We start from the raw sequence: 17,900 nt of genomic DNA, 5'->3' as shown, positions 1-17,900 counted from the left end.
GTTAAAATTACCAATGTGACAATTTCTTGTTATACTGTATATCAGGAGTAATGTAATTCCAGGGGGCTCGCAACCCTTTGGTGGGTTCGTGCTTGGCTATCATGGGGCCCCAGCATCTGGCAGCATTTTTTCCCTTCTGTGCTGCATGTCTAACCTCTTGCTATTCATTCCTCTCCCTTGGGGAACATGTCTGGTGTATTATTGGGAATGTTCTGCATTCTGTCACTGACTAGTGAACAGTCTCACCTTTGTTTTTCGCTCTCTTTTCCTTTCTTAGTTTCCCTTTTCCTCTTGTTCCTCCACTTTGGTGTTTGAGAATCTTCTTTTTTCATCTTCCTTCCTGTGCACACCTGAAGGCCGGCCCACGCTCGACACATAACAGGTGACTGAGTAACGCATAATTGCCAGCCCAGGGTCAACAGGTAGGGTTTGCACGTACCCCCTGGTACAGGTGAGGCCTAGGGAGGGGTGACTGCCTGAGTTGTAACCTTCCCAAATTGCCGATTGGTCTCTCTGTCAGGTGTGACATGAGGTGTGAACAATTAACTAAGGCGGGTGCGCCCCCTTGTGAAGGGGCCCCCCAGTTGGAAGGAGTGCGCCATTGGAGACGCTGGCAATCGTGGGGGATTTCCTTTTAATGAATCAGTCCTCTTCCCACTCAACATCTACAAAATGTAAACATAATGTGGCTACTGATTCAAAGACATTTTTCACTGCCCCACGGTTCCTCGTGGTCTCGCATACTAAAGACGGTCAGTCCTTTGCCTCAGTAGATCCATTTATTCTTCAAAAAAGGTGTTGATGCAATTGCTGGCCCTGTGAAATCTTGCTCTCGTTTACAGAATGGCACTTTAATTTTGGAGACCACTTCTGATTCTCAACCACAACAACTGCTTGCTGCCTCACTTCTCCATGGTTACCCTGTTCGTGTCGAGGCACATAGAACTTTGAATTCTTCCCATGGAGTAATTTACACCAGGCTGTTTGACGGTCTAACAGTGTCTGAAATCCAGTCTTACCTTTCTGATCAGGGTGTCATTGCTGTCCATAGTGTAATGAAAAAGGTAGCGTCCTCCTTAGTGCCCACCCGCACTCTCTTTCTCACCTCTGATAGAGTGGTGCTTCCGTCCAAGCTCAAAGCAGGCTATGAAATTATCACCATCCGACTGTACATTCCAAACCCGACGCACTGCTACCAGTGTCTTCATTTGAACCACAGTAGAACATCTTGTCGACACCCAGCCACATGTCACCTGTGGTAAGGAAGCGCACAAGGGCAATTGTCCATCTCCTTCTCCCCACTGTATCAACTGCAATGGCAGCCGTGCCTTCTTCTCTTCGGATTGTCCAGTGCATCTTGATGAGTGAGTTGTTCAAGAGACCAGGTAAAGGAAAATGTGACTTATGCAGTTGCTCGGAAGTTACTGGCTGGTTGCAAACCCTGCGTTCTCCCGTCTGGTACCTATAGTTCTGTTCTTGTTACCTCTCACTCCATGAAGGATATGGCCACATAGACATGCGACCTCCAATTCAGCTCTGAGGATGTGAAATCGCCCATTGTCATGGTAGCTTCGCCCCCCCCCCCCCCCCCTCCGTCCAATTGTGCAACAAGCCGTCAAACTCTTGCCTCAAGGGGTGAAGCCACCTGCTACACAACCAGTAGGCCGGAAAGGACAGAAGGAATACTCTGTGAAGACTTCCTCCATCCTTCCATCCAAACAGCACCAGTGTCTTCATCTGGAAAGGCTCAAAGAAGTCCACCAAAGGCAAACAGTCTTCTCCTTCACCACCTCACAGATCCTCTTTGATGGTTTCGCCACGTGGTACCTAAGACTGGCCAGCCTCCGTGTTGCCAGTGCACGCCAACAACCATTTTTCAGTGTTGGGCTCCACAGATCGATCACACAACAAAGCTGATGCTTCTGTGGACCACATGGAGCAGGACCCTCGTGCTTTTGTGTCCTGTAGTAGCTCCTCTTCCCCAGCTGTCACTCGGCAGATGCCAAGGTGACACCGCTATATCTCTTCATCATCATGACTCACCTCCAATGGAACATTCGCAGCCTTCAGTCCCACAAAGAGTAATTATGGTTGCTTTTAGCATTGCAGTGTCCCCTTGCACTCTACACCTACATCTACATTTACGTTTATACTCTGCAAGCCACCCAACGGGGTGTGGCGGAGGACACTTTATGTGCCACTGTCATTACCTCCCTTTCCTGTTCCAGTCGCGTATGGTTCGCGGGAAGAACGACTGTCTGAAAGCCTCCGTGCCCGCTCTAATCTCTCTGATTTTAGATTCGTGATCTCCTCGGGAGGTATAAGTAGGGGGAAGCAATATATTCAATACCTCATCCAGAAACGCACCCTCTCGAAACGTGGACACCAAGCTAAACCGCGATGCAGAGCGCCTCTCTTGCAGAGTCTGCCACTTGAGTTTGCTAAACATTTCCGTAACACAATCACGCTTACCAAATAACCCTGTGACGAAACGCACTGCTCTTCTTTGGATCTTCTCTATCTCCTCTGTCAACCCGATCTGGTACGGATCCCACACTGATGAGCAATACTCAAGTATAGGTCGAATGAGTGTTTTGTAAGCCACCTCCTTTGTTGATGGACTACATTTTCTAAGGACTCTCCCAATGAATCTCAACCTGATACCCGCCTTACCAACAATTAATTTTATATGATCATTCCACTTCTAATCGTTCCTCATGCATACTCCCAGATATTTTACAGAAGTAACTGCTACCAGTGTTTGTTCCGCTATCATATAATCATACAGTAAAGGATCCTTCCTTCTATGTATTCGCAATGCATTACATTTGTCTATGTTAAGGGTCAATTGCCACTCCTTGCACCAAATGCCTATCCGCTGCAGATCTTCCTTCATTTCGCTGCAATTTTCTAATGCTGCAACTTCTCTATATACTACAGCATCATCCGCAAAAACTCGCATGGAACTTCCGACACTATCTACTAGGTCATTTATATATATTGTGAAAAGCAATGGTTCCATAACACTCCCCTGTGGCACGCCAGAGGTTACATTAATGTCTGTAGACATCTCTCTATTGATAACAACATGCTGTGTTCTGTTTGCTAAAAACTCTTCAATCCAGCCACACAGCTGGTCTGATATTCCGTAGGCTTTTACTTTGTTTATCAGGCGACAGTGCGGAACTGTATCGAACGCCTTCCGGAAGTCAAGGAAAATAGCATCTACCTGGGAAGCTGTATCTAATATTTTCTGGGTCTCATGAACAAATAAAGCGAGTTGGGTCTCACAAGATCGCTGTTTCCGGAACCCATGGTGATTCCTACAGAGTAGATTCTGGGTTTCCAAAAACGACATGATACTCAAGCAAAAAACATGTTCTAAAATTTCTACAACAGATCGACGTCAGAGATATAGGTCTATAGTTTTGCGCATCTGCTCGACGACCCTTCTTGAAGACTGGGACTACCTGTGCTCTTTTCCAATCATTTGGAACCTTCCGTTCCTCTAGAGACTTGCGGTACATGGCTGTTAGTAGGGGGGCAAGTTCTTTCCCGTACTCTGTGTAGAATCGAATTGGTATCCTTTCAGGTCCAGTGGAATTTCCTCTGTTGAGTGATTCCAGTTGCTTTTCTATTCCTTGGACACTTATTTCGATGTCAGCCTTCAGGAAATGAAATTGCGTCTTCATGACTACTTTGAGCTTTCACATTTCTTACTGATTCATTTTGTTCTTTCTCCTGAGGTCAGTATTCCATCTCATGAGGGGTTCACGCTACTCATATGGGATGACATTCATAGTTAGCCTATCTCCCTGACTACGTATCTTCAAGCTGTTGCAGTTCGCCTTTTCCTTCCCCACCTGACTTTTTCCCTCTGTACCATGTACATCCTTCCATCATTGGCTGTCACCAGGGCAGACTTCCTTCAACTTATTGAGCAGCTACCTATCTCCTTTTTGCTACGTGGTGACTTCAATGCACATCATCCCCTTTGGGGTTTTCCCAGCACCTGTCAGAGAGGTGCCCTCTTGGCTAACCTTCTTAACCAACTTAACCTCTTCTGCCTTAACACTGGAGCACCCACTTTCCTTTCCGACTCCTCATGGACCTTTCCTTGTGCACTGTCCAGCTTGTCCCTCATCTTGAGTGGTCTGTTCTTTCTGACACCTTCTTGAGCGACCATTTCTCATTCCTGACTCCTACCCCATCTGCGTTCATGCCTAAATGGCAGCTTCCTAAGGCTGACGGGCAGCTTTACTCCTCCCTGGTGACCTACGAAGAACATGTTTCCTCCAGTTGTGATGACCAGGTGGAATATCTCACAAATGTTATCCTTACTGCTGCAGAATGTTCCAACCCTTCACACTTCCTCTTTTCCACATTGTGTCCCAGTCCCTTGGTGGACTGAGGCATGCCGCCAATGCAATTCGTACACAGAGATGTACTCTCCGTGTTTTTAACCGCCACTCAACGTGGGCAAACTGCATTCATTATAAAAATATGCATGCCAAGTGCCTTTGCGTTCTTTGGGATAGCAAAAGAGCTGGCTGGAGTTCATTCAATAATTCTTTTAACAGTTTAATACCTTCCTCTGTCGTGTGGGCCAACTTCTGATGGCTCTCTGGAACCAATATCCATTCCCCAGTTTCTGCCCTTAGAGTAGCTGACAATGTTATCGTGGACCCTATTGCTATCTCCAAAACCTTGGGCCACCATTTTGCAGAAGTTTCGAGCTCTTCCCACTATCACCCTGCCTTCCTCCATCGGAAATGAGCGGAAGAGGCTCGGGTGATACCCTTCTCTTCTCTGAATCATGAGTGCTACAACGCTGCTTTGACTATGAGGAAGCTAGGTGAAGTTCTCAGTTCATCCCGATCCTCCGCCCCAGGGTTGGCCGCCATCCACTTTCAGATGTTGCAGCACCTTTCTCTTGTGAGCTAGCACTTTCTGCTTAACACATACAACCGCATCTGGGCACAGGGCGCATTTCCTGGACACTGGCGTGAAGCCACTGTTGTACCTATCCCTAAGCTCGGTAAGGACGAAAACCTTCCTTCTAGCTACTGCCCCACCTCTCTTATCAGTTGCATTTGCAAGGTGATGGAATGAATGATTCATGCCCGGCTGATGTAGTGACCTGAGTCTCACCATTTACTAGCGAGTGCACAGTGTGGAGTTAGAGTGCGGCGTTCTGCAGTTGATCATCTCATTACTTTGTGCACTCAGATCGTGAATGGTTTTCTGTGGAAATCCCAGACTGTGGCTGTGTTTTTCAATTTGGAGAAGGCCGACGACACCTGCTGGAGAGCTGGTATCCTCCGTACTCTTTATCTGTAGGGCTTTTGTGGGCGCCTGCCCTGTTTTCTTCGGGCATTTTTACAAGACTGTGTTTTCAAGGTGCGTGTGGGTTCTGCCTTGTCAGACACCTTTTTCCAGGACACACTCCTCAGTATTTACAGAAGAGTTCTTTGCCTTGCATCAGGCCACAGAGTACATCCGGCGATACAGGCTTTTCAATTGTGTCCTCTGACCAGATTCACTCAGTGCCCTCCAAAGTGTATGTGTACTGTACACTGTCCATCCCTTAGTGCAGCAGGTCCAGGAAAACTGTCACTTGCTCACTCTCGGTGGAGCCAGGGTCATATTTTCTGTGTGTTCCTGGCCATGTCAGTCTGTCAGGAAACAAGGCAGCTGACACTGCTGCCAAGGCTGCAGTCCTCGTACCTCAGCCCGTGAGTACCTATATTCACTTCTGCATTGCCAACTATCAGGAGGTGGTGTCCCTTTGACATCTCCAATGGTCCTCCTTTTACCGGAATAAGTTTCAGCGTATTATGCCTCTTCCAGCACCTTGGACGACCTCCTTTCGGCCCTTCCATCAGGAGGAGATTATTTTAACTTGACAACATATTGGGCACTGCCTTTTTAGCAGTGATCATTTGCTAAGTGGCACTACCCTACCACTTTGTATGTATTGTACCCAAATTTTAAATGTCTGCCACTTCCTGATAGACTGCCCTTTTTGTAACCATTTATGTTCCAGCTTGGGTTTGCCGTCTGATTTATCGGCCATTTTAGCGAATGATGGGTGGGCTGTTGAATGCATTTTACTCTTTTTGTAACCATTTACGTTCCAGCTTGGTTTTGCTGTCTGATTTATCGGCCGTTTTAGCGAATGACGAGCAGGCTGTCGACTGTTTTTACTTTTTATCCACTGAAGCAATATAGTGAAGACCATTTAATTTTTAGTTTTGGACCTCTGTTGCTGTATGGTGTCGTTTTTAGGCCTTTTTCCATGTGCCTGTTTTTAGCTATCTACTCTTCTGTCAATTGGGACTGACGTATAGTTGTTTAACTCCTCTCTTTGTTCATGTTCTCTAGTTCTGACTTGTGCATGTATGACCCCAGTTTTTTTGTGTCCTAAAAAAATAAAAAAATAAACCTTATGTATGGCTCACATGAGGATATTGAGGACAATATTAGATTAATTACAGCATGAACAGAGGATTTCAAATAATCATTCTCCCTGCACTCCGTATGTAAATGGAACGGGAAGAAACTCTAATACCTGGTACAGTGGTATGTACCCTCTGCCATACACTTCACACTGATTTGCAGAGTTTGGATGTAGATTTAGATGTGGATTAGTCATACTGATTTTGTATTAATACATGTCTTTTTGACTCCTGCACTCACTCTGGGGAAACATATTGTGAGGTGAGTCAGAGAGATCATCTTAATAGGCATTAGAAATTATTTGTTTCTCAATAATAGCTCTAATGTGTATGTAAACTGCATATATAATAAAGATTACTACACCACTTCTTTTAGAGCCTCTCCACTTTTGTGATGAAATTATTCTTTTGTGACTTGAATTGTTTAAACAACCACCAGTATCAATATACTCCTTCACGTTATACTGCGTCTAATGGGAAGTGCATTAAAAGCTTCTGTTTAAGCAATGTGTTTTATTTTAAACAATGTGTTTTATACAGTCTAGTCTCCTAATAGATTTGATTAGTGGCCAAAATTTTGTTAAACAGATACAAGATGGGCTGAAGTCTAATGTTCATATTTTAATATAATTACCTACTGTATGTCGGCTTTTTTGGGTGTATGAGATACTGTAGTTGAATTGAAAGAATCATAATAGAGATTCAGTAAGTTACTCACTTTTTCGTATTAGCGTATGCTCATAAAATGTAGAATTTCACCACTTAATTGCCGATTTATTAGTTGAACCCTTTTGCAATACTTTGCTGCCAGTAACACCTGGACAGTTGTGTCTTCAGAAAGTAAGTTGATATCCAACACATACATTTCCAATTATTAACTACATATATGAATCTATTAACTACCTGTTCAAGACCTCTGGCATCTCTTTACTGTCAGTACTCGCTGCTTTCCTCTTTCTAAATCTATCTCCTTCCTAAACCTTGATGCTGTCTTCCCCTTTTTACATGTTCTTGCAATGTATTAAGAAGATCGACCATGATATGTGATGCACTGAAAGACAATATGCCAGAGACTGTTTCCTTCTGTTTTATGTTCTCTTCACTTTTTTTACTCTGTCATCTTTGATTTATTCTTCCAGGAAAACAAATCATTACTTTGAAACTCCATGCAAAGTACATTTATATATTTAATGTTTCTCCTGTTTTGGTTTGCTTCTTTTTAGGAAAACATTTTCTCCACTGTTTGATGGAAAATTGCTGCTAGTATCATTTCATCATATGACAAACATATTCTAGGAGTTATTGCAATTATTTCCTATGATTGAAGTCTAGTGATGGTCATATAATTCTAATGTTTTCACTAGAAAGTGGATTACTGTGCTCTGAACCAAGAGGCAGCTTTTGTAGATGCGGTTGGGAAGTGTGTGCGAGAGTCATCATGATATCTGAAAGGAAGTGAGTGTGACGTGATGTGATAACAGAATACTCCCTTCAGAGCATTACCACAGAATCTGGTTCACAGAAAACAAGTGCTGTGGTGCTACCAGCTGTAGTGATGTGTTTTATATATAATGAAATCTTTATATGACCTACATTTGGATACCCACAGTTGTTCGTTCAGATACAGTTGGTATGAACCTCATAGAAGTGCAATAATTATTTATGACATAAGTAACATTAACCTTGTGATGGCTTTCTTTGCTGTTAGTTTCCTCATCTGAAGAATAAAATACAATTCACTCTAAATATTCTTTACTGTTGTGAACTGCTGTATAAAATTCAAAAGCAAACCATTTGCAAAAAAGTGAATTTTATGATATAGTCTGTTAGCAGTACACATTATTTTGAATAAACTGTGGACAGACTGTAGAACAGAACATTAGGAGTGTGGAAAGGCAATATAGTTGTTTGCAATCTCCTCACTTTAAGTGTAAATAATGTAAATTACAGATGTATGTAGAGAGATGGCAAATTTATGAGATCATTGACACCCAGCTATTGGTGAAATACTCTTATGTATTTAGTGTTTATTTTATTCTCCATATAATTGCATATTCACAAAGACTTGCAACCTAGTTTTCAGACTCATTCCCCACCCTCCTCACGCTCACGCTCTCTTGACCCCACCACTAACCCCCCCCCCCCCCCCCCAAACACACACACACACACACACACACACACACACACACACACACACACACACACAGAGAGAGTCTCATGCATGTTAAATGCTAACGAATAGTTCACTATCAGTCTATGGCTAACCTCCATACATTAGGTATCATCATATAGAACTGAACCTCCCAATTACGGTTTTTATTTAATAGGCCATAATATGGAACAGATAGTCTATTGTTATCTTTCATTAAGTTCAACTGCTGAAACTTCCTGAATGTTTTGTGAGTGTGCCTCTTATTTTCCTCTGTGCATGGTAGTCCATATTAAATTCTTCCTGTTAAAATTGAATAACAGACAGTTATTCACTGTCATTGGAGCCCCTTGATGTTCTGTGTAATCAGTTGTACACTGATTAGTTTTACTTGTTTGGGACGTTAAGTGCACTTACAACCAACACATTACTTTCCATGCCTCCCATATTGCTTTTGTATTAATTACATTTTTCTTTCTAAATTGAACCTTTGTTTTTTCATTTTCTTCCTCTCCCCATTTTATGACACCTCATTTTTAATGATAAACAGCATGAAATTATATAGTGTGTGTCACAAAATTCGAGGAAAAATATTAAGTAAGTACAGATAGGGGTGGGGTTTTATCTCTTTCCAGTCCCTCTAGGACAGCAACAGGTCCACTCAGCCTGCTGTAAAATGAGTACTGAGAAGTTTTCCTGGGCTAAAAGGTGGTCAGGCCATTCGCCCTCTCCTAGTGCCACAGGCAGCGAAGCAGGGCTGTACTCTACTTACAATTATGTCAATAATGTGACCAGAGACTTTGTTTCGCCTACCATCTGCTTTGAACTGATTCACCTCAGTACTGGCTTCCAAACGTGCAACAATAAAGAAGTGTCTGACACTAGATGATCTGGAAGGATAAGAACTATTTACAAGGGTGATCCCATAAGTACTTGTCCCGACTGAGAGATGGCAGTCATTCTTGAAAGATACCTCTGGATTAGAAAGTACATGATCTACAAAGCATATGTTTCAAGTTTGAAGACACCACATTGTTTAGCATTTGTTTGGCAGCCATCAATATTGAATGTTGTGAGTGAACTTGTAAAAATGGAGAAAATTGGTCATTGTTATGTGTTACAATATTTTTTTTTGAAACGCCTCAGAACAACCAATTTAAAGCTGAGCTAGATTTTACTTTGGGAGAGTCTGCTCCTTTGTTGACAACAATAAAATATTGGGTAGCTGAGTTTAAACGAGGCCATACGAGCTGCCAAGACAAGCATTGCAGTGATCGACCAAATGAGGTGACAACTCGAGAAATTGTGAAGAAAATCCACAAAGCGGTACTGGATGATTGTCGACTGAAAGAGCGGAGCTGGCAGACATAGTAGGCATTTCAAAAAGTGTGGTACATTGTATATTGTCTGAAAATTTGGATATGAGAAAATTGTGTGAAAGGTTTGTGCCACGTTTGCTCACACTTGAGCAAAAATAGTTTCGTGAAGATGTTTCAATTGAGTGTTTAGTGAAGTTTTGCAGCAACAAAGCTGATTTTTTGTGCCATTTCAAAACCGTGGATGAAACATAGGCCCACAACTTCACTCCCGAGACAAAAGAACAATCAAAACAATGGACACAAATTGGAGAACCGACTCCAAAGAATGTGAAGAGTGTTTCATCTGCAGGCAAGGTCATGGTATTGGTTTTTTGGGATGCGTGAGAGATAATTTTCATTGATTACCTTGAAAAAGGAAAAAAATATCAACGGAAAGTATTACGCAAACTTATTGCAATGTTCGGGCGAAGAACTCAAGCATTAATGGCCGCATTTGGCCAAGAAGAAAGTGTTGTTTCTTTTGGATGATGCACCAACTCACAAGTCCGTTATTTCAATGGCCAAAATTAATGAATTAAAGTTTGAATTACTACTTCATGCACCCTATTCACCAGATTTAGCCCCTCAGATTATTTTCTGTTCCTAAACTTGAAAAAAACAGCTTGGTGGTCGAAGATTTTCTACAAATGAAGGTGTGATGTTGGCAATTAATGGCTATTTTGAGGAGTTAGACACTTCTCATTATAAAAAAGAGTATCAAACGTGTTGAAAATCACTGGGAAAAGTGTATAGAGCTGAAAGGAGATTATGTTTAAAAATAAATAATGTTTTCCAAAATTTTTATTTTCTTTGTTGGGTCAGGTACTTGTGGGACCATCCTTGTAACAAGGGAGGAGAAATGAACAAGTTATAACATATAGTTTGTATAGAATGTGAAAGGTAAGTTATGAGCCTTTGAAATCAGTTTCATGTACCAAGTTGATTCCACAGAAAATATAATTTATCACATTGTGAAACAGAATTTCTGACCTCTGCTTACCCTCAGAAGGTGAAATGTTTAGTACTCATATGAACAAAAATAAAAGTGACAGACTGCTTGCTGCAGATTTTGAGGCAGTTCCTTTTTCAGGGAGGGGATAGCGCAGGAGGAGCACAAAAATGAAAAAAAAAAAAAAAGTTGTACAGAAAACGAATGAAATATAATAAATGAGGAGGAGGCTGGTGAGAAAAGAGATCTGGTGTCAACATGTATTCCTCCCTCCCCATTCTTTGATATTATTCTCATTGCTTGCTCTATCCATTTCTCTTCCAATAATCTATCTTTACCATCTCTAGACTGAAGTGCTGACCAGTGCTTACTCTCACTTATTGTCTAATGCTTCCTCCATCTAAAACTACCCTTGTTCTCACTACAGGTAGGCCCCTCACATCTAGAGGTCTGAGTGATCTGCCTTTCATTTTTAACCTTCCATAAGCTATTCCTCTCCCCTCTCCAAAGAAGGAACTAATTGTTCCAAAAGCTAGAATGGTATGTCTTCCTTACTTTTAAATGTGTTTATAGTTAGTGCTAAACATTTTGCCTCCTGAAGGTAAGTTCTATTCTGTATCATAATTTATTAGTTTTTCACGATTGACTATTCCTTTGGTAGAAAGAGATATATATATGTGTGTATATGACATTGAAGGTACGGAAATAACTTTTTCTGGTCTGAACTGTAAGGAACATGTGTGATACTGTAAATGCCTTTTTTTCTAATATAATAGAGAAATGATAGAGAAGTGTGATGCAGTATATCCTCTGTGGATAAATAAAAGTATGTGAGAACTTGATACAGGTGGTTGGTTTCTGTTTCTTGATAAAGGATTGTATTGATGACTTCATAACAGAAACTGTGTTTCATATGCTGCAGTTTCTTAGTTTTTTGATAACCTGGCACCTTAACTGTAAATTTCAGCATATGTGCTTGTGCTATTGGTGGTTGAAACTGAGTGTCATGGAGCATTAGAAGCTGTTAATGTCCTGTTGTTTTATTTTGGGCTGTTGCACGTTGTCAGCTTGTTAATGCATATTGCCATAAATTTATAACCCCCTAAATGGCCTGTTTGCTGGTGCACTAATACAATTGTATGTTGAGAACATAAGATTTCTTACTTTACCAGGAAGTCTAAATTTAACAGTTTACAGGAAAGACAACTGTCATGTCATCCATTCCCCTGCAGTGCATATTCTCTTTTAAACAGGTACATACAGTAATTAAAAAAGGGAGTTTTTATTTTGAATTTCAATACATTTGGCACATTTAAGTTGTAACTTGCAATATTTGGCATTTAAGCTGTAGCATATGAATTGAAATCCATATTTTTTGTTTACTGTATTGTTTTTGTTTTGTTTTAATTAGCTGTTTCAGTATGATGAAATATTTGGTATCATTAAATATAATTTATTTGCAAGAAACCTGCATATTTTTTCACTCCTTATTTATATGCTTGGTCCAGTTTTCAAGTGTTTACTAACTCTTTTGTAGAGGAATTTTTATAACTAATGGAGTCACAATTACCACATTCTTTTAATTCTTTGATTTTTTGAGTATTAAATGGCAAATCCAACATCTGACTCCCACAATTTGCATACTGACACATGTTTGGTCCTACCTTCTTCATGTGCTGTAGTGGCTTCAATACTAAGTCGAACCCTGTGAAATCAAGGGGACCTTCACTGCTCTCCCCAATCAGCATGCCTGCAGCTCTGTCTTTCTCCAGGTAAAGTTTTTATGGTTTTTTTGTAATGATATTAACATTGGGCTTTGGTATTTTTAAAATAAATGTGCAGAGTTATGTTTCAGAAGGCTTCTTAATAAAATCTAATAAATTGAATCACTGAACCTAAATGCTTTAAATGAATAAATTTCTACACACAGAATTAATTAAAAGGATATGCTTAAGTAGCACATATAAAAAGAGTTTTATGATAAAATACCAAAACACTGATTAAGCTAAATGCTTGATGTGTTGTAGTGTTTGTATTTTTGTGCCGTGAATTGTGTTTTGCTTGGGCCTTGCCGCACCACTTTAAAGTTGCATGGTTTCAGAATGGAACATTCCTCCTTTTTTGAATTGCTCCTTTTTTAAATAATGCAGAGAATATGGTATTAAACTAATTAAAACTGGACATGATGAATGGCAAAAACGTGGTCAATACACCCATTGCTATGTGTTTATATGAGCTGTAAATGTATGTACCATATTAATCTGTTCCCAGTTACAAGTACTAATTGTTTTTGTCTCATAATGTGGAACTTATTTATGAGTTTTATCAACAGTATATTACTGAAAATTTGCTTGTAACTAATTTATATTAATAGCAATGTATCAAGAAATACTGCATTGTCCATGTAGATTTGTTACTGTAGTGAACTCTGTGAAATAATAAGTGTTATATGCATAAGTTAGGTTGCTGTGTTTTGAAACTGTATCATATAAATTTTAATTTTAAAAAGATATATTTCCATTTAAATTATACAAACAGTATATTTTTGCATGATGAGAAACAGCAATTGACAGTGTTAATTTCGTAACTTGGTTTACAAATGTCATGGAACAAAAATTGTTATTGGTATGTATTTTCTTATCAGTGGTTCTTATTATATTGCTCATCGCCATTTTGATAGTAACATATTTCAAACATTATTAACAGGAAAAATTTGAGGTGAATTGATGCATACAGGCACAAATGAATAATAGTGGTAGTTGAAGAAAGGCTGTAATTAGTAAAAAGTGAAAAGCTTATCATCCTTGTTATTTCCCCACCCCAGCAAGCTTAAAGCAATTCTGTATGTCTCTTCTCTATAAGACTTTGTTCGCCCACAGTCTTTGTTCATATTTTTTACTACAATTGGTATATATAGTTTGAGAGGGCAGGGTAGAGGTCTGTCATGTTTTCTAATGAAAGCTGGTTCTGCCTTGATGTCAGTGATGGCCATGTGTTGACTAGGACGAGGCCAATTGAGGGCTGCAACCAAGCTGTCTGCATGCTGGACACACTAGACCAACACCTGGAATTAAGGTCTGGCATGCGATTTTGTATGACTGCAGGAGTACTCTTTTGGCTATCCCATGCATCCTGACTGAAACTTTGTATGTCAGTCTGGTGATTTGACCTGTTGTGCTGCCATCCATGTATAAAATTCCAGGGAGTGTTTCCCAGCAGGGTAACACTCACCCACATATCATTGTTGTAACCCAACATGCCCTACAGAGTATCAGCTTGTTGCCTTGTCCTGTTTGATCACCATATCTGTCTCCAATCAAGCACATATGGGACATCATCAGATGACAACTCCAGTGTCATCTACAACCAGCATTAACTGTCCCTACATTGTCCAACCAAGTGCAACAGGCATGGAATTCCAAATCACAAGCTGACGTCTGGTGACTGTACAACACAATGCACGCACATTTGCATGCTAGCATTCAACAGTCTGGCGGTTATGGTGATTAGCAATGTATGAGCCTTTTGCATTTGCAGTGGCTTCTCTCTTTTTGTCTCATAGACAAGATAGGTGAAACTTCATTTCTGTGGACTTGGGGAAACGTTTTGCTGGTCTAGTAATTGTTCCTGTCACCAATTCATACTTTATTATAGGTGCAAAATATATTTAACATAGATTGATCTTGGAAGCCTTTGGAAATGTCATTGCACGATACCTGACATATGTTCTATGTCGTAGTGTATGGGGGTTTTGTTGTATTCTGTTGCTAATCACTTGGTATATGGCATTATCTGAAGAGACAATGCACTGAAAATTGTACATAGTCTCTCTTTCTTCATTTCCAAATCTCAGTTGTACAATTTTTGCTCAACAGTCAACCTACAGTCTTGGTATTGCTGATTTTGACACATATTGCTTTCACTTTGTACTATTGCATCATTGGCAAAGACTAAGGCATAAGCTGTAGGATTTTTTTCATTTTGTGCTTTTAAAACTTCATCCTTTATGATGATAAATAAGAATGGTGAGAGCCCATTTCCTCATTGGATCCTGTTAATCTTTCTGAGCCATTCTATCTGCAGCTCGTGGTCTAGCGGCTAGCATTGCTACCTCTTTATCACGGAGTCCCTGGTTCGTTTCCCGGCCAGGTGAGGATTTTCTCTGCCTGGGGACTGGGTGTTTGTGTTGTCCTCATCATTTCATCTTCATCCTCATCATTTGTGACAGTGGCTAGATTGGACTGTGAAAAAATTAGTCTGTGAAAAGATTGCGACCTTGTGCGGGTGCTAATGACCGTACAGTTGAGCACCCAACAAACCAATCATCATCATGATCATTGTGAGACATTCTGATTTTGTGTTCTGGACAAGTTCACTACTCATAGTCTCCAGGTGATTGTTATAACCTTGCAGTGACATTCACAGGCACTTTCTTATAGCTCCAACATTCGCAAATACACTTAAAACTATAAATGGTCATAGCATCTTGGTGTCCATTAAGAGCTGTAAGTGCGCCCCCCCCCCCCCCCCACCTCCTCCTTTGTCCTCCTCTTCTCAGCACTTCTCATAAAACATAGTTGCTGCAAAAACCAATTCAATAATGAATCTGTAAGTCCTAAAGCCATGTTGTTCTTCCTCTGGTTCAGGTTCAACAGATTTTTTGTAAGTCTGCCCTCAAGAACTAATTCGGAATTTTTTAGGCCATACGGGATCAAAATTTAACTTATTTAGTTTGTACATTTCTTCCTGTCACCCCCTTTAAACAGTGTGTGTTACATTTTCTTTCCACATTCTGTTGAATACTCCGTATATCCATTGCTGCTCAAGCCCTCCAATTGCTTTGATTGAGTTTCCACCAACTTCATCTTGTCTGCCTGCCTTGATGTTTTTCAGTTCATTTACTGTTGACCCCTTTCCAGCCTGATCAAACTATCAGTATGTATACTACTAGAATCATGCAGCCCATCAATTCAAAGAATTTCATTCCCTCAACGGTTTGAATGTTGAAGTACTTTTGAAATCTTTGTAATACCGAGATTCTGTGTTGACATCAAACATTTAAATATTCAAGTTATTCTTGTCACTTGCTCTTTACGTTTTTCCTTCATAGCTGAAACCAACTATTAATCTGTAATTTGTACCACCATCCGGCATTCCCTTTCCTGTTACACTCACAAATGGAGCAAGGAAAACTTACTTTCTATATGCTTCTGAATGAGCCCTGATTTTTCTTTCATGTCTTCGTGATCCTTCCATGAGATGTTTATTGGTAGCTGTAGGATCATTCTATAGTCTGTTACAAATACCACTTCTTTAAAATTTTGCAGTAGTATTTCATGAGAAAACATCGTCTTCCATCCAGTGTCTTCCATTTGAACCCACAGAGCATTTCCTACTGGTAACAAATCTAGCAGTGCAGTCTGAATTACTTCAATGTCTTCCTTAAATTGACCTGGTGGAGATCCCAAATATTTAAACAGTAGTCAAGAATAGGTTCCACAAGTGTTTTGTACACAGTCTCCTTTAAAGATGAGCTACACTTTCCTACAATTCTCCCAGTAAACCAAAGTTGACCATTCAGTTTCCCTACAACCAACCTTATGTGCTTGTTGTTCATGTTGCTTTGCAACATTATGCCTAGATATTTAATCACAATGAAAATAATCAATTATTGACAATATACTGTAAAGAAATAAATAGATGTAATGTAAACGAATAGATAATAGATAGATAGTCTTTCCTTCTCATCATGCTTAGTAAGTCTCCTCTGACCTGGAGCTCTGGGTGACTATTCTGAACTTTACCCCATTTCCTAAACCTCTCCAGTCCTTTTTCTTGACTCCTCTTCCTTCCCCCTCAACACTTATGTCAGAAGCAGCTTGTTAAAGTTAAACCTGTTTGCGTTTTCTTGCCGCTACTTGGTGAGTGGATTTTTTATGTCTATTTACATTAGATATTTAATCAGCATTGCTGTCTCAAACAGACCAGCATTACTGTGTTCAAACATTATACATTTTTTTTGTGTACTCATCTGTGTTAACCTATTTTTTCCATCACTGAGAGCAAGCTGCCACGTATGACACCATATGCTGTAGAAAATCTATGCAGATAATCTTGTATCCCTCTACAGTCACTCAAAGGCAGTACTTTCCCGTACACTACAACTTCATTGTCAAAAAGTTGCAGATATTTGCTTACCCTGGTTATCAGATTCTTTATGCGTGTAGAAAATGAGAGCGGTCCTTCTGTGCTACTTGGGTCCCCTTTTGTTTTCTTTAATAAGAGATGCTTGTAACACGGTTTGTAGTTTTGATAGTATTTTTAATAATCTTATTCACCCAGGCTATTTATTTAGATTTTCGTAACTTTCTCAGACATCCATGTGTTTTAACAGCTAAACCTACTACATCCATCTTCTGTTTGTCTTGTTTTTCATCTACCATTCTCAGCTCACCTCTCTCTGTAACAATTTGTATACCATATCCATGAAATTTTCTTCTATGCTAGGTAATCAATAACACTCACTTGCAAATGCTGCCTCTCCCAGTCAGCACAGTAGGTAGCACATTAGACTTGCATTTGGCCAGCCTGATATAGGTTTTCTGTGGTTTCCATGAATAGCTTCAGGTAAATGTCAGTTCCTGGGAAAGGGCATGGCCAACTTCCTTCCCTACCCTTCCCTAATGCGATGGGATCAATGACCTTGCTGGTTGGTCTCCTCCCTCACATCAACCAACCTCTCCCCCTCCACACACACACACACACACAGCACCTGGCCACCACCTTGATTGTTTATAGGCAAGTTGAATGGACAGACAGAAAGAAAGGAGTGAGGCAAGAGTGAGTAGGGAAGTCTTGTAGGAGTTTCCTATCTCCCAGATAGGAGAGGAGGAGATACAAGGTTCTCAGCAGAAGGGGTAAAATAAGGATTGATTATGGAAAAAGGCATAAAGCTTGATGGTATGCAGTAGTTTCAGCTACTAAGT

At 40.4% G+C, this 17,900-nt stretch overlaps 1 protein-coding gene across 6 annotated transcripts in view; it reads left to right on the top strand.

Annotated features, from left to right (window-relative positions):
• The window catches only part of LOC126278688 (mitogen-activated protein kinase kinase kinase 15), a 281,737-nt gene that overhangs the window by 203,085 nt on the left and 60,752 nt on the right, over nucleotides 1-17,900 (top strand). For 4 of the 6 annotated variants that reach the window (XM_049978983.1, XM_049978969.1, XM_049978952.1 and 1 more), the window contains one exon: nucleotides 12,597-12,686. The exons of the other annotated variants lie outside the window; for them this stretch is intronic. In XM_049978983.1, the coding sequence (XP_049834940.1) occupies nucleotides 12,597-12,686 (90 nt within the window). The remainder of the gene's footprint in view (nucleotides 1-12,596; nucleotides 12,687-17,900) is intronic. 6 annotated transcript variants of the gene reach the window in all.

Source organism: Schistocerca gregaria, chromosome 1, assembly GCF_023897955.1.
Source record: "Schistocerca gregaria isolate iqSchGreg1 chromosome 1, iqSchGreg1.2, whole genome shotgun sequence".
In the NCBI taxonomy this organism is placed as follows: Eukaryota; Metazoa; Arthropoda; class Insecta; order Orthoptera; family Acrididae; genus Schistocerca; species Schistocerca gregaria.
Note: the sequence above shows the minus strand (reverse complement) of the source record. Positions and strands in the feature narration are given on the sequence as shown.